The sequence below is a fragment of the Ictalurus punctatus genome, chromosome 13 (assembly GCF_001660625.3).
Source record: "Ictalurus punctatus breed USDA103 chromosome 13, Coco_2.0, whole genome shotgun sequence".
Lineage (NCBI taxonomy): Eukaryota > Metazoa > Chordata > Actinopteri > Siluriformes > Ictaluridae > Ictalurus > Ictalurus punctatus.
The window spans coordinates 8,541,076-8,564,251 of NC_030428.2; the positions used below are offsets into that span (position 1 = coordinate 8,541,076).

General features: G+C 38.0%; 1 protein-coding gene across 1 annotated transcript in view; it reads right to left on the minus strand.

Annotated features, from left to right (window-relative positions):
* Window positions 1–23,176, minus strand: part of pcdh15b (protocadherin-related 15b) — a 226,517-nt gene that overhangs the window by 191,813 nt on the left and 11,528 nt on the right. The window contains exon 2 of the mRNA XM_017482601.3: window positions 8,697–8,814. Within this exon, the coding sequence (XP_017338090.1) occupies window positions 8,697–8,787 (91 nt within the window). The 5' untranslated portion in view covers window positions 8,788–8,814. The remainder of the gene's footprint in view (window positions 1–8,696; window positions 8,815–23,176) is intronic.

The following is a 23,176-nucleotide window of genomic DNA, read 5'->3' on the forward strand; positions in this document are numbered from 1 at the left end:
GATTCATGGCCTGGTTGATTTTTGTTATCGCCATACACTTACTGGTCAATTTAATAGGAACATCTTTACACCTGCTCAGGTATGCTATTGTCCAATTCGTCAATCATGTGGCAGCAGAGCAATGTATAAAATTATGCAGATAAACATCAAGAGTGGCAGTTAACAAAAAGGTTGGTTTGAGTACTTCAGAAACTGCTAAACTCCAGGGATTTTCACATACAACAGTCTCTAGAGTTTATGCAGAATGGTGCAAAAAGAAAAAAATATCCAGTAAATAGCAGTTCCATGGGTGGAAGATCAGAGGAGAATGGCCAGACTGGTTAGAGCTGACATGAAGGCTACAGTAGCTCAAATAACCACTCTTCACAATGGAGGTGCACATAAAGGCATCTCAGAATGCACAAGATATTGAACCTTAAGGTGGATGAGTTGCAACAGCAGAAGACCACATCGGGTTCCACTCTTGTCAGCCAAGAACAGGAATTTGATGCAACACCGAAACTTGACAGTTGAAGATTGGAAAAAGACCAAGCCATCTGTCACCAACAAGGTCAATGTCACTGAGATCATATTTTCCCTCAGTTTCATGTTTCATGTAAAAATGAACTGAAGCTCTTGATCTGTATCTGCATGATTTTATGCATTGCACCATTGCCACATAATTGCATGAATCAGCAACAGTTCCTAAAAAAGTGAGTATGATTATAGTGATATTTTGTCTCGATTTCCTTCTTATGACTGAGATTTCCCTAAAACTGTTAATGCCTCACCTTCCTGCTTCAGTGGATATTTTCATCTAGATACCATAGAGACTTGTATATGCAAAGAACTGTTGCTGTGATCATGTCAGAACTCTTACTCCTATGCTCATGCCAAACACTCTTTGCTGTATCCTTTCACCACATGCTGAACTGTTTGCCACTCAGAAGCGGATGGCTTTCTTTTTGGTTTGATTTTGGTTCCTCTCAAGGATTTCTGAGAAGAAAAAGAACACTGCATACAGGCATTCATTAACCAGAAATAGATTTCATGCACAAGTTTCAGAATGTTTAATGGTGTCCCATTATGGGTCTTGATCTTAAGGAGGTATCAATCAGAGCAGATTCAAAGACCTCTTTCAAACTGATACTTTTTTTTTTTTGGCCTCAGGATAAATTGCTCCAGCTGTGTAGATTCATCTCTATCAAGCCTCATATACTGTAGACTTCAGCACTTGAAAATCCTTGAAAAGAGGTCAAATATCAAAGACCAAACTCCATGTGATGAAATAATTTCGGCTATAATTAAGCTTTCTTTAATGGAAATGGTAACGTTTGATGAAGTGGATGGATATTAAACAGCGTAAGGCATAATTGGGGCATGCGCATGCTCTTACATCATCACAGAGCATGGAACCAATATCTTTCTTCATCCAGCAATATAAGTAATGAATAAAACACATGGGGAATGCTGTTATAGGGAAGATAATCAATAATAGGCTGGTGCGATAAGTTTTTTAAAATAATTTTCCAATGACACTATGTCCCAAAGTGTTTTATTCCTCTTACACCATGATTTGATTGTTTGTTGTGATTTATTGCTACCTTTTAAAGATTCGTGAATTCAACAGTGCTCTGCTATGAAGTCAAAGGACTACCTTCTCATACTATTGAGGTGTGGTTGCCAATAACATGTAACCACATCATAGAAAAGAGAAAGATACTGGGAATACAGAGTGATAGCCTGTAAGGGTACCTGACTCTGAACTGCACAGCCCCACGTTAGACTACGATACCCTCGAGAGCACAGCCTAATTCAAAAACCATTGTAACGCAACCACAAAAATGTCTGCATGTTTTTCAAACACTATTCCTCTGTCATTCTAAAGGAGTTCTTAGCTAACTAATATAGCTAATAAAGTCATGGTTGGGAGGGTTAATCCAAGTACCACAATATGAAAGTAATGTAATCTGATTATTTTTGGATTACTTCTAGTTCATATATGTAAAAAAAAACAAAAACAAACAAAAAAAAAAGTCAAGAGAAAAGCAATATGATCTAGTTTTTTAAAGAGCTTAAAAACATGTTCAGTGTTTGGATTTGTTTTAATAAAATAAATAAATTTGTTGCTCGTGTGAGTCACAACTGGCAAGAGAGAACCAGAACTATAATCATGCAGCTGTCTATATTGTGTCTGTCACGCTTTCAAGATGGAGACAGATGCAAGTGCAGGTTTACTTTGAATAAAGTTCAAAACAAAACAAGAACTATGGAACTTGTGGCAAGGTACAAGAATAAAGAAACAAACAACAAGAGAGAGCATAACATGGCAAAGAAAGACAAACATAAGACAAAGTCAGTGCAAACTGCGGCTATGTAAACGAGTGCTCATTAACAGGAACGTGATTCAGGTGCAGGTGGTCATGTGACTTATGCAGTGAGGTGCAGTGTCTGCTGGGAACTGTAGTTCAGAGTTCCTTCTCTGATTTACATGGCAGTGTTATGTCATAAGATTAATTTCTTTGGTTTTAAATGAAACAAAAACAAATACTTTGTTTTCTGACGTAACCGTAACGGATTACAGTTATCAGTTTTTTGTATCCTGATTACATAACGCCATTACATGTATCACGTTACTCCCCAAGCCTGAATATAGTTAACTAATATGCTACAGCACAAATGCCTATAACCAATTCAGATTTAAATATGCATTATTGAAGATCTGTCAAAATTTTAACCTTGCAGTGGCTCAACTAAAGTTAGTATAGTGACTAGAGTTAGCATCAGCAAGGACATAACTTTCAAATGCCATTCAACTGCTTATAAGCTAAGCTACACTATAACACTATAGACACTTAAAATTCTGCTCATACTACTTTCTGAAAATGATCAGGAGTGTTCTGTTTTTCTTTGTAATGAGCACTCATGAGCTTTAAGCTCTGGTATTACCTTCATTAGCTAATCCATTAATATGGAGGGTCATCCAATGCATTGCCTTACCTGGCACTCTAAGTGATAAAATGTATGTACTTGTTTCTTTATGTAAAGCCAGCCATTCAAACAATTGAAAGATTTATACAGTTTGCATTTACATACCTGTTCAGGAGCAACATCACTAAATGTGCATCCAGCTTTATCCTCTTCATCAGAAATAAATTACTCCATCATGGAAAAGTACTGCCGATGGCTATTCTGGCTTTACCTTTTTACTTGTTTTGAAGTTTTCTATTTTTTTTTTCCAAAAGCATAACATGTTTTTGGCTTTTGCTCACCGGATAACTGCCTGGCTGTGCCGGGCACATGCCGATTTCAACCACACTTTTTTTCCTCTACAAATAGACTGAGATGGAGACAAAGTGACAGGATATTGTTGGAGCATTTATAAAATGATTTTACAATATAAACACATACAAGCAGTCCAGACCATAACAAAGTTTTTCCTCAACCACATAACACACTTGTCCTGAGTCCATGGCTTAAACATTTTTTTTACCATGTTCTACATATTTTCCAATCTATTTGTACAAATTAGAAATTACTTACAAATATACCTTTAAATGATTTATCTAACAGATATCAATACTCCAGGATTCGTCATTTTACAGCCATAAAGCTGGTCTGTTTTTGAATAACAGAGAACCAGAGTTGGAAAGAAATGCAAAAAGCAGCCCTATGATGTAAAATGGTTTCAAAATTGTGCAATCAGACTCAGCTATGCTCTTTAGGGGTGGTATGCAGCTCTCAGGCAGCATCTCAGACCATAATCACAGCACCTTTCTTCTTCCTGTGATGTGGGAACACAGTATTGGCAGGAGAAGATGGAACATCACATTGCAGGATAAACAGAAATCCTTTGACTCTTTACCTGGAAGTATGTAATGGATGTGTCCTTTAGGGCTCATCTTGAATAATCTGCTGATGTTTTATGCCTCTAATGCAGTATAACCGAACAAAAGAGAAAAATAAAATAAAATAAAAAGCTAAAAATGTATATGAAATAGGTTTTTATAAAATAACAGTCTGCATTCAAGGGCTTTTATTTATACAAGAAAATCAAATACAAGATTACGATTAAGTCTCTTTCATTATTACTCTAATAAGGTGTAATGGCTCTTATACAATCACCCAACATAAGGCAGTCTCTAAGACAGAACACTTGAACAGCTCTGCCTTTCAAAAAAATGAATGTGATTGCATTTCACGGTGCGAATCTCACCCTTGTTCTTAGCATACGATGAAAACTTGTCCAGACTGACCCTTGGCTGATTCATGTTCCTCACTAAAGCAGGCGTAGTATAATTTCCAGATATGAAAGTGCACCAGTGGTTGGGTTTAACAGTACTGCGCGGCTTCTCCCGAGCTGCAATCTACCTTATTACTTGGTGAAACCTTCACTCCTCTTAATAAGGCATAGAGTTTAAAGGCTGCATTTCAAAGTCCCTCTGCTTTTCCCCTTATCATGGAATTATATAAATGTAACTGAATTTGAGCCAATTTCCTTAAATCGTGGTTAATTTGAACCTTAGCAGTTGCCACAGGAGGAAATAGAGAGAAGCAACAGGGAAACAAGTGGATGAGTGAGTACATTAGGAGCATGACAACTGACTATAGAAAACACTTGAGTAGTATTCATGGGAGTTCAGGGTGCGTAGTGAGGGTTTATTAACGATATTCAGACCTCAGATGTAACTCTGAATATCGTTAATTACGCGATTCCCACTTGTAAAAAGCACTCACGCCCTTGTAGAACTAGCTATTACAACTTGTAAACTAGGAATTTTTCGGAGAGCTCCGACTTGTATCACCTGACTGCTGCAACATCACACGGAAACACTCAAAATGGCATCAGCTTCAGCAGTAAAATGTAGTTAAGTAATTATCTCGTAATATTTCTGTGTAATAATTCCTATATTTGACTATTATTAAATGTCTTAATAGTGCAAGATTAATCCGAAAATAAACAAAAGACCTACAATACAGTTCAATGTAGCTAGCACAGAGTTGGATAACCATCTAATCTAATGTCTAATGTTGCATAATTCCTTGAACGTGAACAGTTCTCAGTAGAACGCCCGTGTTGTCATGTAGTAATTACGGTAATTCCAACATGGCGTGAACCCAGCCTTACATGAGAGGTATGCAAACAGGGTGGAGTTTGTCTCTAAAATATAGATACGTGAAGTTTCCAAAATATTTACAGATAAAATTATGAATTAACTTAAAGAGAGCTGTAAGCATAGAGGTTCAGTGCTTGGTCAGCATATCCTTCATAGTCTGGGCACATTTTCTTTAAAAAAAAAAAGAGATCATTACATAAAAACACTGTAAAATGATAAAATAGCCTAAATCCTATTCAAATTACGATTTTCTCAATTTAGCATCATGTGCGGAAATGAAATGTGCACACAATAAATTGTCAGCATGCAGTATAAAAAATTAATGTGAAATGACATTATGTGCTAGATCAAGTGCTATTTTATAGTAATATTTATTTTTTCAAAATACAGATTTTTGCAGTGATTAATGTGATAATTACTACTAGGACTGCGACAATATATTGGTAATGTAGTACACTTCTATTTTTAAAATAATCTATAGTAAATCAATAGTATATTAATATACCATTAATAATAGTACAGTAATAGTACAGTGTATAGCTATAGATATATAAATATCAATAGTAAACTAGTAGATTCTATAGTAATAGTCTATTGTAATGGTAGACTCCTATATTTTACGTTGCACTGCTTTTAACATGAAAGAAATTCATGTTAATTCCATCTTCAGTCGACATATTCTATATTTATTTCTATACTTTTTCTATTAAAAAAAGTTTGTTTGTTTTTTTAGCTTAAAGACACTTGTGTTTAAAGGCAGTGGTTTAGACAGTAATAAAAATGCTTCTACTCAAAAAAAATTCTTGGTGGTATAAACGTACTCGTTCCCTAATGTAACTTTTGGAGTATATCTTGCTCATGACTGAAACTGCAACAGTTGCAAAGCTGCCACTGAAACTGGGCACTTTTCTTTAGAGTTTAGTTTTACTTAATAGTGTGTATTAACCAAGCTGAATAGCAATATATTTGATTTTTGGATTAGATCATTGTATCTGATACTGAACGTGATTTTTTTTATTTCGAATTCTTATAAAAGTGGTATTAAATGTGGTTTGAAATGGCTTAAAATAGTGACTTTTTTTTCCTCACGATTTTACTCTTTTAAACCAGCAGGAAATGGGCTTTTCTTTCATAGTGTACATTTAAGCGTACATTACTGTTTAAATGAACAGTCAACTCAAGAATAATTGGGAACCTTCAATATAATGAGGAAGAAATATTGTATAAAATAAACATACACATTTTCAGAAACAACATTTTAAAAAAAATTATTCTGATAAGAACTTATCTTTTAAATAAGAACATTTTCTATTATAAACAGTGGCAGTGCCCAAACATTTGTCAGCCCTAAGGAATACTTATAATAAATGAACATCATTTAATTTTTTTTCAGTTGTTCTCAGCCTCCAAGAACTTAGTGCTAGTGCGCTGGACCATGTCCTGTGTCCTTGGGGTATAGATACACAAATCTAAGATGCCTCTGTCATCCATTACCAGGGAGATAACCAAAATGCTTCCCACACAAAAGAGACAAATGGTTGTTAATTGAGTGCATCTTTTGAATAAGATAACATAATATATCATATCATATAAACAAATTTTGACTCAATTAATTAGGCAGTATGCTGAAGGTAGATTTAAGACTCTAATGCATGAATTATTACAATCACATACAAAAACATATGGATTTTTATTAATTGATATAGTCCTGTGTCCAGTGTCCGATGGTGAATGTATCATATAGTCACAAATAACACAAAATCTGTGAGATTACAATTACTGCATTTTCCAGACTATAACTTGCAGTGTTTATGTGCCACCTATTAAGCATGTTTTGGGTGAAGAATCTTTTTAATTCCTAACGTATTTTTTTTTAAATAAGGTGCAATTGCGAAATGACTGAAATGAACTGAACAACAGTTTCCCTTACTTTGAATGTGAATTAGCATATTGTTTTGCTATGTAGGCCAGTTTCAATTCATGAATGCATATACCACAGTTCCATTATCACATGTTGTTGCCATATGGCAACAAATACATTTTACCATTTAACAGAATCCACAAAATATATTCTTTAACTTTTTTTTAATGACAAAACATCCATGTTAACTTATCTCAGATAGTGTTTCTATTTTTTCTTTGAGTAGTTTTGCCTAAATATTTAAACATTAATCAAATTTTGAGAGCCTTCTATGATGACCTTTACCATGCCATGTAATTGCAGAAAAGGAAGTGCAAACAGCCCTTCCTGGTCATGTTAAATGGCTTGTTTATGCAAGAGTTAAAGCCCTGTTTTTCCAGTTACATAAATAAAAGTTTTTATTAATAAAATTATCAATTTTATTAATTGCAGTAGAGTTAATAAACCACAATCACTAAAACTGGTATCTAATGTTAGCCAGTAAGCTAACCTTTGCTAAGCTTATCAATATTGCATGTCATGACCACTATTTAAATACAATTAGTTGTGCAGACACACACTCAATAGACGCGAGTGGTTAAAACTAATAAATAATGAAGAAAAGCCAACATTTCCCTCATTTAGAGTGTTTTGGCATTTTGAAAAGAAAGGCATCAATAAATCAATAGCACACCTAAAATGAAAAAGGAAGGGGGGGGGGGGGCATCACCAGACTGAAACACAGAACTAAAAAGCCCATTACAATGTCTGCCAAGAACAGAGAAACCTCAACCACAGTTCTGTGTACTTGGATGAATAAAATATGTGAGCAGTCATGCAACAAGAGGGAGGTGCAAAGGTGCATCCCCTAGTCTGCTATGAGACACACAAAAACAGGGCAAGGTTGGGGACCTGATTTGAATATTGAATGAGCTGGAACATGCTATGTGGCCCTGATGCAAGCATGAAGGTGCATGAAATTAGCATTATCCTGACAGACTCAGAGTCATTACAGAACAGATTCCTCTAAGCAAAAAGGGTGTCTGTTTTATTTAAAGCTATTTACATTGCAGAATGAAGAACTGAATGTATAGGAGCTATTAATGCTGAAAAGAAACACCTTAACATACTGTACTTTATTGGACGATTATATCAGCGTCACTGATGATTGGAAATCCAGAATTCATAGTCAATCAAATTTGGTGCAAATATTTGTGCTGAAGTCTAAATCTAAGTAATCTATGAATAACAGGTAAACAAATCCATTAGCTAGTCCACTGGGCAAGTAAAACCCAATTGTTTTGAAAACCTAATTTCCAGTTAAAATGTGGTGAGTAACATTATGTAATAAAGGTTGATCAAACAATTAGCTCGATAAATGCATGAATAAAGACAACAGCATTCAGGAGCACTTGCTATAGTTAGAGCATTGAGATGTGTCGCACCACTGTGAAGTGTATTACGTTTAAACATTTTTGGCAAAAGTCAATAAATAGTTTTTCTCTGTTTGTTGAACCAATCTGAACCAACTACGACTAAAAAAAAATAACAGCATGAATTCTGGCTTGATCTAGTGATTTGTCCACCCATGATGAATGCAAATAATATAAATATTTTAGCCATAATGAGACAATGAAAAAATTATTCAATGGTCACACTGATTGTAATGTTAGGTGCATATAATACAGAGCAGCACTTACCATCTGAGACCTGAGACCAGCTGGAAGCTGTGACTAAGAGGACACCAATTCCGATTCTCAGCCATTGAAAGAGCCACGACCGCTGGCACATCTTCCCTAAGCGTTACTTCTGGCCCACCTACAAAAAAGAAAGGAATACATTCTTTTCATCTCACATACAGCATTCAAACTCCAATTATATGGCAAGGTAAAAAAATTCAAAGAAATGACTAAGAATGACAATGACAATTAATTTCATCACCTTCAAATAGGGTGTGTGTACTGTACATTCAAAAGCAGTTTTGATTTGAAATTAAGTGTTTTAAGAGAAACAAAAACCAACTGAAGACTTAGTTTTGTTTTTTTCATAGGGTATTATAGTTCATAAGGTATTTAAATTTGTATTCAAATGATTGAGTATAAATAACCAAAGTGATGGAAAGGCCAACATGTGAAGAAAGAAAGGATCTGCTAATGATCCAAAAAAAATACAAGCTCATCTGTGAACCATGGTGGAGATAGTGTGATGGCTTGGGCTTGCACGGCTGCTTCTGGAACAGGCTCCCTAATTTTTATTGATGATGTAACTCATGAGGGTAGCAGCAGAATGAATTCAGAAGTTTATAGGAACATATTGTCTTCCAATTTACAGAGAAATGCATCCCATCAGGAGGAACTTCATCATGCAGCAAGACAATGATCCACAACACACTGCCAACACAACAAAGGACTTTATGACTGGGGAAAAAGTGGAAGGTCAATCACTAGACCTTAACCCAGTTGAGCAGCATTTCACCTCCTGAAGAGGAGACTGAAGGGAGAAACCCCCCAAAACAAACAACAACTGAAAGAGGCTGTGGTAAAAGCCTGGAAAAACAACACAAAAGAAGAAACCAACAATTCTGTGTTGTCAGTGAGTCACAGCTTTATAATATTAAGGGTTATTTACTTTAATTTACTTCAAGATTTATCTGTTCCTATAGTTTTGCTCACCTACAAATTGGGTGGTCTGATACAACAGGGTCTATGTTTTATGTTGCTTAATGCAACATAAAACATCTCATATCACATCTCATATCCATCTTTTGATCTAAACGCAAATGTCTTTGGTGTATAGAACAAATAAATGAATTGGCCTTACCATTCCAATAGTTTCGGAGGGCACTGTATACGGTGAAGTATGTAAACACCTGACCACGAAACATCCCATTCCAAAACCAAGTGTATTCAGATGGGGTATGAATATTCACTAGATTTTGGACCGTGGATGTGGGGATTTGTGCTCATTCAGCCACAAGGGCACAGGAGGTTGAGCACTAATGTCAAGAAGGCCTGGCACAAAATTAGTGTTCCAGTTAATACCAAAGGTGTTCAGTGGGGTTGAAGTCACGCCTTTCAAGTTCTTCGGCACCAACTTTGACAAACCATGTCTTCATGGAGCTCGTTTTGTGCACAGGGCATTGTCATGCTGGAAAGTTTTTTGGGACTGGAGAGTCATTGCAATGCTACAGCATATAAAGGCATTCTAGACTGGGAAAGGAGTGGTCAGGTGTTCACAAACCTTTGGCCTTATAATGTATGTAGCCTGTTGTTTCCATCAAAGCTCAAATATGGGTTCTCCAACATTAGATTCTTACAACAAGGTTATTTCCAATATGGCAGAAAATGGCATGTTAATTTTTTTTTTGAAAGATTTGAAAGAAAGTAGTACAGAGTAAATTTTAACATTAACAAAGCTAGATAGCCATATTCACAGACTGTCCAAAAAATAAACAAACACTTAGTTTTGTTAATCAACAGCTCCTTTAATTTACCTGAAATATTGCAAATATTTGTCAGTCCTCATTTCCTCTGAGGTTTACTCTACTGTTCCCTTTAAAGCCAATGTAGGAGCAAATTCTCAATGACTGTATGCTATAGCAAGGCTTTTATGTTTATTTTACATTGTAAAAAGATTTTATTTCATATTGAGACAGTACTGCTTATTTCCTGTTTTATAAATAATAATAATAATAATAATAATAATAATAATAATAATAATAATAATAATAACAACAACAACAACAACAAGATGCTGCATTAGGAAAATTCTTTCATTTCCCAACATTTTTAATGAATCAAAAACACTTTGGATGAAACATACACAGATCAAACACCCTTCTGTCACTTCCTATGCTGTAATGATGGCTCTAATTTTATAGCACAGGTGCAACAGAGGAAAAAAAAAAGAAGAAGAAGAAGAAGAAGAAGAAGAAGAAGAAGAAGAAATGGCATTTGTTGCGCATATAACCTTTTCCCTTTGAAGCCAGCAGGAGGGCGGATAGTGTTCACCATGTCTAAGATAGAACATCCCAAAGCAAATAGCTTTGAAGTTTTGCTGCTTGTCTCAGGTCAGTGCTGTGCTTCCTGAATAAGACCCTGTGAGCAACGTGCTTTGACAAGATTGGGATGTTGAGATAAGCTACAATGAGACAACAATACACACTGACCTTTGGTTTTCAAAGGCGTCAAAGCCACCAGAGAAAAACAGTGCTGTAACAACCAGGTTTACTACCCTATGGTTATGATTTACTGTGTTATGGACATGCATTTCAAAACGTATGACTGTGAGTGATTGTCTTATTATATCATGACCACAATTTCCAATAAGACCAAAATTCATAGATATGAGTGTTATAGTGTGTGCCCATGACAGCATTTCATGGCTGCTGGCTCCAAAAGGCTTTATCAACCACATGTGATCAAACACATCTATAGCCTCATAAACCTGCTTAATTCTAAAGTCCTACAAGATTCTTGAGGTTGTGAATGAATGCATTATGTTGTCGATCTCATGTTAAACGTAGTCAGAATAATATTGCCACAATGCAGGCTACAAGGAATAAAAGGATGGATATAAAATGAACCTGCCCTGAGATAATAATCTTACATTTCATGTAATTCCGTATTGAATGCCTAGGTTCACATTGTTGGACACAATATTGTATAACAATCTTAGTTCAAGGCATCTTAGTTCAAGTGAAAGGAAATCTTAGACATTCAAGACAATTGTATATTTCCGACTTTGTGGCAACAGCCATATAGTGTACCTGGAAGCTGTAATTTATCCTCTATTTCATTACATATCTTTTTTGCCCTGTTATGATAGAACTATGATGCGATATCAAAGCGACATTCTTCCTTATGCCACAATTCAATATACCATTCTTCTTTTAAATCCGACATTTTGTTTACGAAAATTTAACAACAATGCCTGAACTTTATTTGTCTTTGGTTGCAACGGCACTAAATCAGTCACAGGTGAGCACACTGCATTCGAAGCCATTCTCATCTGACATAGAAGTTTATTTTGATGTGCAATTTTTGTCTGCGGCAGCAAAAACAGGCCAGAAATCATGCCGTGTAAACCCGGCTTCATTCAATGTTCCCTCCTGCTTACTCCAACTGATCATTATAGATAGGCCTTGCTCGATCTATGAGCATGATGCTTTCGGACAGACAAATCTAATTTCACTCTTTTCCCATTTTCACAGATTCCCATTTTCCTCCCACAAGGTATTATAAGGTTTTTTTCATTGTCATGTCATGAGAGCCAATAACATCCCTAAGATGGACAAAAAAGCTACACTTATATGGCCAAATGTTTGTGGACACCTGACCATCACACCCATTGTGTGGAGCTTCTCAAAACTGTTGCCACAAAGTTCGAAGCACACAATTGTTTAAAATGTCTTGTATGCTATAGCATTACAAATTCCCTTCATTGGAAACCTGCTCCAGCATGACACTGACCATGTGCATAAAGCAAGCTCCACGATGTGCCAAGATTGGACTGGAAGAACTCAAGTGGCCCGCACCAAAACCTGACCTCAACTCCACTGAACGTCTTTGGGATGAACTGGAACACTGACTGCACCCCATGCCTCCTCGCCCGACCTCACTAACACTCTTGAGGCTGAATGAGCACAAATCCCCACAACCACACCAAAATATAGTGGAAAGCCTTCCCAGAAGAGTGTACGTTATTATAACAGCAAAGGGGAAACAAATCTTCAATGGAATGTTCAACAAACAGTTATGTGTGTGACTGTCAGGTGTCCACAAACTTTTGACCACACAGTATATCACACTTCCTTATCTTTCCACCAGTAAAAACATGAATTCTGCATGCACAAGTTCATAGTCCAGACTCTGTAATGTTCCTGTCCTCTAATAAACTAAAAGCCTAGCACTCTGTGCTCCCCGTTGACTGTTGACTTGCACGTGCATCCAAGGTCAACAATTTCTCAAAGTGGTTCACAAATTCCAATACAAGAAATTGTACTTTCAGTACACAGTAAATGCCATCAAATATTGGATTATGAGTGAAAGGAGAAGTTCCAAAAGATTTCAGTAAACAGACCAACCAAATGCAGGGGACTGATAAGGTACCAAATTGTCAAAATTGCACCTGCAAACAAAATGTGATAAGAAAATACCATATCACGCCATATCATCTGGGCTGACTTGTTTCCGCCTATTTCGAGTCACTCAGGAGAGTGGGACCTCTATTATTGTGGAGGTTGTCGAGCAGCAACGCTGAAATCAATCAGCTTCGTCTCTGAAGTGAGCAAACAGTGCTTCTGACAGCGAAGCCGTCAACACACCTAATCCATTACTCTCTCGTGTCTAGATGCCTCTGGAGCAGTGCATCATTACCTCCTGCCATGAAGTGGATAGAACACAACAGTTGGGGAATAATGAGGCTGACAAGGAACGTAGCGCAATGGAACTGCAGGTAGCAATGACTGATTACTCTGTAAGACTATTAACCTATTGCAGAATCAACGGGCATTGCATTCTACACACACACACACACACACACACACACCGATCTCTGACGTACTGGTGGTTTCAGCTCTACCATGAGAGCTTTTAGAATGTGAATCAAACACACACACACACACACACACACACACACACACACACACACACACCAGCTGCTTGAATTTATCTTTTATTAGCTTTTATGACAGGATTCAAGAAGTGTGGAGTCTTGGTGAAGCAGGATTTCATTCATCACGGGTTTGATGGACAGACAAAAATGTTAAAAAATGTCACAATAACTCAATGGGATTAATCTCATTCAGGGCCCGATTTGGAATGACAGCTGTAGAGAGTAGTACAGGGAATTAAGAAACCAGCACAGTTGGATCAGCAGCACTGCTTTCATCCCACAGAAAAGGGGTAAAAGAACAAATTAATATCACCATGGTACTATTGGAGGATTTTTTTTGTCTCCCTTTCTCTCTAAATTCAGTAGCCAGCCCACTCCCACTGACAAGTAGAAGCACCAGTGTACTGCCCAGGCCCATGTGTTGTTTGTTCATAAACATAACTAACTAGGCTAAAAAAGTTGTAGCTAGTATAATGTAATTATGCATGCACCAGCTTAGTTAGCTAGTTAAACTGGTCAATGTTGTGGCTATTAGCTGTGGTTTTCTTGGTCAAAACAGCTCTGACCCATTGAGGCATGGACTCCACAAGATCTCTGTTGTGGTATTTGGCACCAAGATGTTAGCAGCAGATCTTTTAAGTCTTTTAAGTAAGTTTGAGGTGGGGCCTCCATGTATTGCTCTTGTTTGTCCAGCACATCCCACAGATGCTCAATTGGATGGAGATCTGGGGAATTTGATGGCCAAGTCAATGTCCTGAACTCTTTGTCATGTTCCTCAAACCATTCCTGAACAATTTTTGCAGTGTGGCAGGGCACATTATCCTGCTGAAAGAGGCCACTGCCACTAGGAAATACTGTTGCCATGGAAGTATGCACTTGGTCTGCAACAATGTTTAGGTAGGTGTTATGTGTCCAATTAACATCCATATTAATATCAAGACTCAAAGTTTCCCAGCAGAACATTGTCCAGAGCATCACGCTTCCTCTGCCTCCTTGCCTTCTTACCATAGTGCATCTTGGCGCCATCTCTTCCCTAGGTAAGCAACGCACACACACATACCCATCCACCAACACGATGTAAAAGAAAACATGATTCATCAGACCAGGCCACCTTCTTCAATTGCCATCATGGTCCAGTTCTGATGCTCATGTGCCCATTGTAGGTGTTTTTGGCAGTGGATGGGGTCAGCATGGGTCTGCAGCTACACAGCCCCATACGCAGCAAGCTGCAATGTATTTTGTGTTCTGACACCTTTCTATCATAGCTAGCATGAATTTTTTCAGAAATTTGTGCTATAATAACTCTTCTGTGGGATCGGACCAGATGGGCTAGCCTTTGTACCCATGACTGTGTTGCCAGTTCTCTGTTTGTACTTTCTTGGACCACTTTCCGTAGGTACTAACCACTGCATATCAGGAACACCCCATAACACATCAACTTTGGGAACTGACTGTTCATTTGCTGTTTAATATATCCCGCTCCTTGACAGGTGCACAGGTGTGAGATAATCAATGTTATTCACGTCACCTGTCAGTGGTTTTAAAATTATGTCTATTGTTTTAGTCTTTAATTTAGTGTCTTTAATTTCTCCCACCATGTTTAACTACAAGCTGACTGCGAAAAGTAAACAAGATATTTATATGACGGTTTTGCACCAGACTTTTATTTTTTCATATTATATTTTGTCAGTGTGCCACATAACTGCACGTTTCCTATTCTGAAAAGATTGTATGCCATCCATGCATGATAAATAATCTGCTTAGTAAAACTTTTCTACTGACAGCAGATTGCACTTGGTTGATGTGCATAGTGCAGCAGGTGGTGCGATTCCCTATACTATCTCCAATTGTCCCAAGCCTACCCACCTCCCCTAAAATTTCATTCAAATGCAGCATTGAAAACTTTCAATATTAAATGTAGAAATCTGTCCATCTTATTCATCACTCTTGGTGAAATGTTATATTTTAGTGAATAAAATTATCAACTATCTCAGTGCAATATTTTGCTGTTCATTCATATAATGCAAACTGTTTTCAGTGGTCACCAAAGCCTGCATGAAAATCTCCTTAGATAACAGAAACTCAGAGATGCAGCGCTTCTATGGGCTCCTTTGGCAGATTCAGTACACTGCATTTTAATGGGAGAAAAGATTAAGCTTATTGTACTTTTAATATGTTATTTTGAGTCTAGACACACGGCTTCTCTGGCACTGAATTGGAGTGTAGGCAGATGGGTTTTATATAGAAACAAATATCTCAATAATATATGTCTTGTCCTGGCAAGGTACACGACTTCTTGCACTGATGATGGGGGATCTTTAAAAGGGACTGACATTACTGATTTTGGAGGGAAAAAAAAAATTGAGACAGAACACACAAACATATATGGTATACTTCAGTAACACACATCAGTGCTTCCTCTATTTTAAAAATCACCGGCTGTCAATTCTGTCCGCTGGGCAACTATAAATAAAAAGCCTGGACACAAAATTACACACAAGCACCAAGGCTAGTGATTGTTCACCCCTTGGTTTGTTTTACTGCTGTGTCCCAGATTTTGATGAAAATGGCTACATGCGTACAAGTCATGTTTTGTTTCTAATATATAGATTAGCATTAAAGGAATTACTAGTCAGGTTGGCACACAGGCAGCAACACGGACCTTTCAAAAGTAATTCTCAAAAGCTTTTGCAAAAACACCTAGCACACATTTTAAAAAAAAAAACAAAAAAAAAAAAAAAAAAAAACCTTATGGTAATAAAGCTTGATCCCAAAAGATCTTAAACACTTTACAAACAGTTTTACATTTTTGCTAAGTTTTCAGTAAAATATTCAGTAAATTTGTATACATTTGAGATGCAGTTATAGCCATTTCTATGAATTGTGAAACACATTTGCAATGTGTCTCTCATAGATGAACTATGATCAATCTCACAAGACATAGGTCTCATGAAGTTATAGCTATCTCTCTGCATTCCTATCATTGCTCACAAAACCAGGACTGACCATGAACACATACACACACACAGACAGAGAGAGAGAGATATCCTTTACAAAATTTCAAATCACAAACACAAAGTGAACAATCATAAAACATAAAATCATTAATATCATCCTTTACAGAAGTATTACATGCGCAGCAACTGACATTATGCACTCATAGCAAAATCTGTGAGACCAACAACATCCAGCTGGATATTGAGTATGGGGCGAAAAGAGCAGGAGAGACGGAAGAGAAAGCGGGCAGCAGCGTCACTGCCGCAGAATATTGAACATATATTCAAAAAGACAGCCAAACAGGGCAAAGTTGTTATATTTACTACCTAACCTGACACTTGAGATAGCTAACGCTAGCTACATGCTAGCTACCAGTCATCAACCCCACAGGAGCAGAAGGTGGCTAATGTTTTCACTCGTGCGTGTCTGTGTCTGTCAGGATTGCATACACAAAAACTACAAGCCCGATTTTCACAAAACTCAGTGGAGGGGTGTAGCATGTGTCAAGGAAGAACACAATATATTCTGACCATTATCCATCCAGTGGAATTAGCTAGCTACAGTGACCGATTCAGAAGGTTTTTACCCTGTATATGTGTGACGTGTAAGCACCTTTACCCTTTAAAACAATCTTAGTTTGCTGACAAATTATAAGTTATAAGTGATCCTACAAATGTTCATTTAAACTGAGTGATTTCTTCAAAACTTCAAGTTTCACAGCATGAAACAAAAACACTTAAAAAAAAAAATATGTTAGCTGAATAGGTCTGACATGTGAATTTGTGATTTGTCAAATAATTTACAAGCTTATTTCACATAATGAAACAGTTGAATGCACTTCACACTACATCACTGACCAATGCCTATACTGTGTATTTACAGATGATTCACAACAGCTCAGGGAAGGTCAAGCGGATATGCAAAAGCTCAGGGAAGGACAGGAGGACTCACACCCCGTCACGGAAGGTCAGGAGAAGGAGATGGTGAATGATCTAGGATTTTTCATTCAGGCCACGAAATCAGTTGAAGTCTTTTGCTACATTCACACAAATAGCGATTTTATCGCTGCAAATTGCCAGTCTCTACAGTGAGGGAAAAAAGTATTTGATCCCCTGCTGATTTTGTACGTTTGCCCACTGACAAAGAAATGATCATTCTATAATTTTAATGGTAGTTGTATTTGAACAGTGAGAGACAGAATAACAACAAAAAAATCCAGAAAAACGCATGTCAAAAATGTTATAAATTGATTTGCATTTTAATGAGGGAAATAAGTATTTGACCCCCTCTGCAAAACATGACTAAGTACTTGGTTTAAAAACCCTTGTTGGCAATCACAGAGGTCAGACGTTTCTTGTAGTTGGCCACCAGGTTTGCACACATCTCAGGAGGGATTTTGTCCCACTCCTCTTTGTAGATCTTCTCCAAATCATTAAGGTTTCGAGGCTGACGTTTGGCAACTCGAACCTTCAGCTCCCTCCACAGATTTTCTATGGGATTAAGGTCTGGAGACTGGCTAGGCCACTCCAGGACCTTAATGTGCTTCTTCTTGAGCCACTCCTTTGTTGCCTTGGCCGTGTGTTTTGGGTTATTGTCATGCTGGAATACCCATCCACGACCCATTTTCAATGCCCTGGCTGAGGGAAGGAGGTTCTCACCCAAGATTTGACAGTACATGGCCCCGTCCATCGTCCCTTTGATGCGGTGAAGTTGTCCTGTCCCCTTAGCAGAAAAAAAACCCCAAAGCATAATGTTTCCACCTCCATGTTTGACGGTGAGGATGGTGTTCCAGGGGTCATAAGCAGCATTCCTCCTCCTCCAAACACGGCGAGTTGAGTTGATGCCAAAGAGCTCCATTTTGGTCTCATCTGACCGCAACACTTTCACCCAGTTGTCCTCTGAATCATTCAGATGTTCATTGGCAAACTTCAGACGGGCATGTATATGTGCTTTCTTGAGCAGCGGACCTTGCGCACGCTGCAGGATTTCAGTCCTTCACGGCGTAGTGTGTTACCAATTGTTTTCTTGGTGACTATGGTCCCAGCTGCCTTGAGATCATTGACAAGATCCTCCCGTGTAGTTCTGGGCTGATTCCTCACTGTTCTCATGATCAATGCAACTCCACGAGGTGAGATCTTGCATGGAGCCCCAGGCCGAGGGAGACTGACAGTTCTTTTGTGCTTCTTCCATTTGCGAATAATCGCACCAACTGTTGTCCCCTTCTCACCAAGCTGCTAGGCAATGGTCTTGTAGCCCATTCCAGACTTGGTTAGGTCTACAATCTTGTCCCTGACATCCTTGGAGAGCTCTTTGGTCTTGGCCATGGTGGAGAGTTTGGAATCTGATTGATTGATTGCTTCTGTGGACAGGTGTCTTTTATACAGGTAACGAACTGATATTAGGAGCACTCCCTTTAAGAGTGTGCTCCTAATCTCAGCTCGTACCTGTATAAAAGACACCTGGGAGCCAGAAATCTTTCTGATTGAGAGGGGGTCAAATACTTTTTTCCCTCATTAAAATGAAAATTAATTTATAAAATTTTTGACATGCGTTTTTCTGGATTTTTTTGTTGTTATTCTGTCTCTCACTGTTCAAATACAACTACCATTAAAATTATAGACTGATCATTTCTTTGTCAGTGGGCAAATGTACAAAATCAGCAGGGGATCAAATACTTTTTTCCCTCACTGTATATTATGAAGGTAGGCGTTCCTACTAATGGTTGCCATAGTAACATGGGTGGCGCAGATAATATTCCACTTTTGACAACACACCAGTTTTCTTGCTGCTGAAATAAAACATTCTGGAGGGAGAAGATCTCACATAAAATTATTAAATACGCATCATATCCTACGAGATGAAGGAGAAGCGGTGTGTGCTCGGCCATCTGCCTGCGGCAAAAGCACAAGTGCCAATTAGCTTAGATTATGGCCTTTGTGTGTTTAATAAAGCAAAATAATAATAATAATGAAACACACTCACTGTGCAGCAAAATCCCAGTGCAGCTCCTATCTCAGTAACTGAGCATCACCATCGGGGTGTCATTCACTATATGTTCGATGGTGACCAGGATCCGGACTGCAGCTCTTTGGCCATGGCCTCAGTGTTTTCTGGGTGAAATGTGAAACGGACAGTTCACCAAAAATAGGAGCTATACTGGGATTTTGCTCGATTGCAACAAAAAGTGAATGTTTCATTATTATATATTAATTTAATTAATTAATTAATTTAAGATCCTAAGCTAAGCTAAGCTAATTGGCTACTGCCACAATGGCGCTGCTTCTGCTAGTGAGCACCGTTGGCCACGGATGACGTGTGCTCACTCTTCTTCACTCCTATTGGAGCACCAAGTCGCTCCAAATTTGCATAAAGTTCAACTTTACTCAACTTTGTCGCGTTGCTGGATACTCCCACATCTGGTCACCAATGGTCGCCATCACTCATGTTGCCGGAACTTGCCAGATCTCATTGAAAATGAACGGTCTCCGGTCGCATTAGTGAATCATAGTGAGTCGCTCTGTGTGTGAACGTACCTTTAGAGAGTGTGCGTAAGATGTCTGATGTCCAAAAATACCATTTACTCAGGAACTTGTAGTTTAATAATATTCCAGTAAAGTTCGTTAAATGTATTCCGTTGCTAGTGTGGTCTTTAAACCTGTGAACTGTGTTTGTGTGTGTGTGTGTGTGGACTGAAAAAGGTGGTCCATGGAACATCTTGGTAAGCAATTTGACAACATTGTAGTAAATATTTTCGGTGCATCAAAAAGCATGCTCGTTAAGATACCAGCAGACAAGCTAAACCAGCACAAATTAGTGCATAAAAAGTCACCAAAATTAAGTATTTTAAACTCATAATTAAATACAAAATGAGGGGGAAAACTGCAAAAAGGTCCACTTTTTGAAAAAGAACACCCCCTTCCACTATGGGCCTGATAGATATAGAAAATCTTTTACTGTACTATGTAAGACAATCACTGTACTATATAAGAATATAGAAATGACCAACTATTCTGCATTCTAAAAAAGGCACACATATGGCATACTCTCACCACCCACTTTAACAGGAACACCTGTACACCTGCACACTTATGCAGTTATCCAATCGGCCAATCATGTGGCAGCAGCACAATGCATAAAACCATGAAGATACAGGACAAAAGTTTCAGTTAATGTTCACATCAAACATCAGAATGAAGAAAAAGTGTGAGCATTTCAGAAGCTGCTTATCTCCTGGGATTTTCACACAAAACAGTCTCTAGAGTTTGCACAGAATAGTGCAAAAAAAAAAAAAAAAAAAAAAAAAAAAACAGCAGAAGACCACAGCAGGTTCCACTCCTGTCAGCCAAGAACAAGAATCTGAGGCTATGATGGGCACAGACTCACCGAAAAAGACCAGGTGATTTTTATTTTTCTAATCTTCAACTGTCCAGTTTGGGCGAGGCTGTGCCCATGATAACCTCAAATTCCTGTTCTTGGCTGACAGGAGTGAAAACCAATATGGTCTTCTGCTGTTGTAGCTCATCCAATGTTTTGTGTGTTCTGAGATGCTTTTGTGCTCACTACAGTTGTAAAGAGTGATTATTTGAGTTACTATATCCTTCCTGGCAGCTCAAACTAATCTGGCCATTTTCCTCTGACCTCTCATCAACAAGATGTTTCCACCCACTGAAAATCCCAGGAGATCAGCAGTTTATGAAATACTCAAACCAGCCCATCTGCTCTGGTACCAACATCTATGCTACGATCAAAGTCACAGAGATCACTCTTTTTCCACACTCTGATGTTTGATGTGAACATTACCTGAAGCTCTTGATCTATATCTGCATAACTTTCTGCATTGCGCTGCTGCCACATGTTTGGCTGATTGGATAGCTACATACATGAACAGGTATACAGGTGTTCATATTAAAGTGGATGGTCAGTGTACATACAATACTTTAGCCTCATTACTATGAAAGAACATCCCTGAATGAATTAAACATAAATGAATGATAGAGAACTTGGGTACTGAATGAGTTCTGTAAATAAATACAGTATGTACACACATTCTTACATATACACATGGGACGTACATAAATAGACTTCATCACTGGTTCTAATCCATGAACCAGACTATAAGACGTTTGTGAACTGAAAGGTATGGAAAATGTCTTTGCCTCAGGCATTTATGTTAGAAAAAAAGTCTGTGGCCTTGTAAGCCCTGGATCTAAACCTAAGACCTGACATGATGAAGCCTCGCAGGGCGCTGTCTGAAAGACTGACGTTTGACCTCCATCAGGAGGTGCCTCACTTCACGAGTGTCTTTTTCAGATCGAGCTCGGGACCCCGAGGTGGCCTGAATGTGACATGCGACATTTATTTTGAACAACAGGCCATCTGGTTGCCATGGTTTAGCCTTTGCTGAACACCATGCCTCGTTAAAGTTCTCTTGTTTGATGAGGATGCTGCAGCTATATGAGCATTTCCTGCAGTTGCTGAGAGAGTAAGATAAACCCTGTTTAAGTCTCTGCGTTTAATGAGACAGCCAGGGAAGCCATGACAATAATGCCTAAGCCAGTGCTGAATCAACAGGCTGGTGGGAAAAGCCAGGCAAAATGACAGGCATATCCATGGGGCATAAACGGGTAAAGACAACAGATGTCTGACTTTTGGTGACTATGATGTGAAAACATGCAGCCCTGTCGCCACCACGTTAAGAGGTGTGAAGGAAATGAACTCAGATGCTGTTACTATTTTTTTATATTACAGTCGTCGGCAGGACTGTGAGACACACTAAAATGAGCTATATGAAGAGCTACATTCACAGTACTTGATTACAACTTACTGCGCCGGTTGTTGTTGTTTTTTCCCTTTCAAGTTCTTATTTAAGTGGACAATATCTGCCGTTAGCCTGAACAGGTCATGCTCCTGAACTGAACCACATGCATGAAACAATGATTATGGCTAGAGGATAAAAGTTAATCTGAATATTTATAATAATAATAAGAAGAAGAAGAAGAAGAAGAAGAAGAAGAAGAAGAAGAATTAAACTATTTATATAGCACTTTTCACAAGCAAGGTATTTATAGTATTTACTTTTGGTATTAATTGTAAAACTAATATAAATCAATGAATTAAGGTAATTATAACAATTAATATAAGTATAAAACTAAGGATAGGCCTAGTTAAATTGGTTTATTCCAGCAATACACCCCATAACATGATGCTGCCACCATCCCATGCTTGGGATGGTCTTCTTTGGATTAAAAGCCTCAGCCTTTTTCCTTCATACATGGCACTGATCATTATGGCTATACATTTATTGGCAAATATTTTTGTTTGATCTGACCAGAGAACAGTCCTCCAAAATGCCAGTTATCACCTGAACTTCAGGCTGGCTTTTTTATGCTGGTCTTAGAGTAGGGGTAATAGTTCTTCCTTATGTGGCAGCTTTTTGGCCATGCCGATGTAGGACTTTCTTAACAGTGATTAACAGTACATACTTTTGTAACTGATGCTCAAATTCTTTCATTAGTTCCTTTCTTGTTGTCTTGGGGTTTAATTGGCGCTTTCAGACCATAGTTTATTC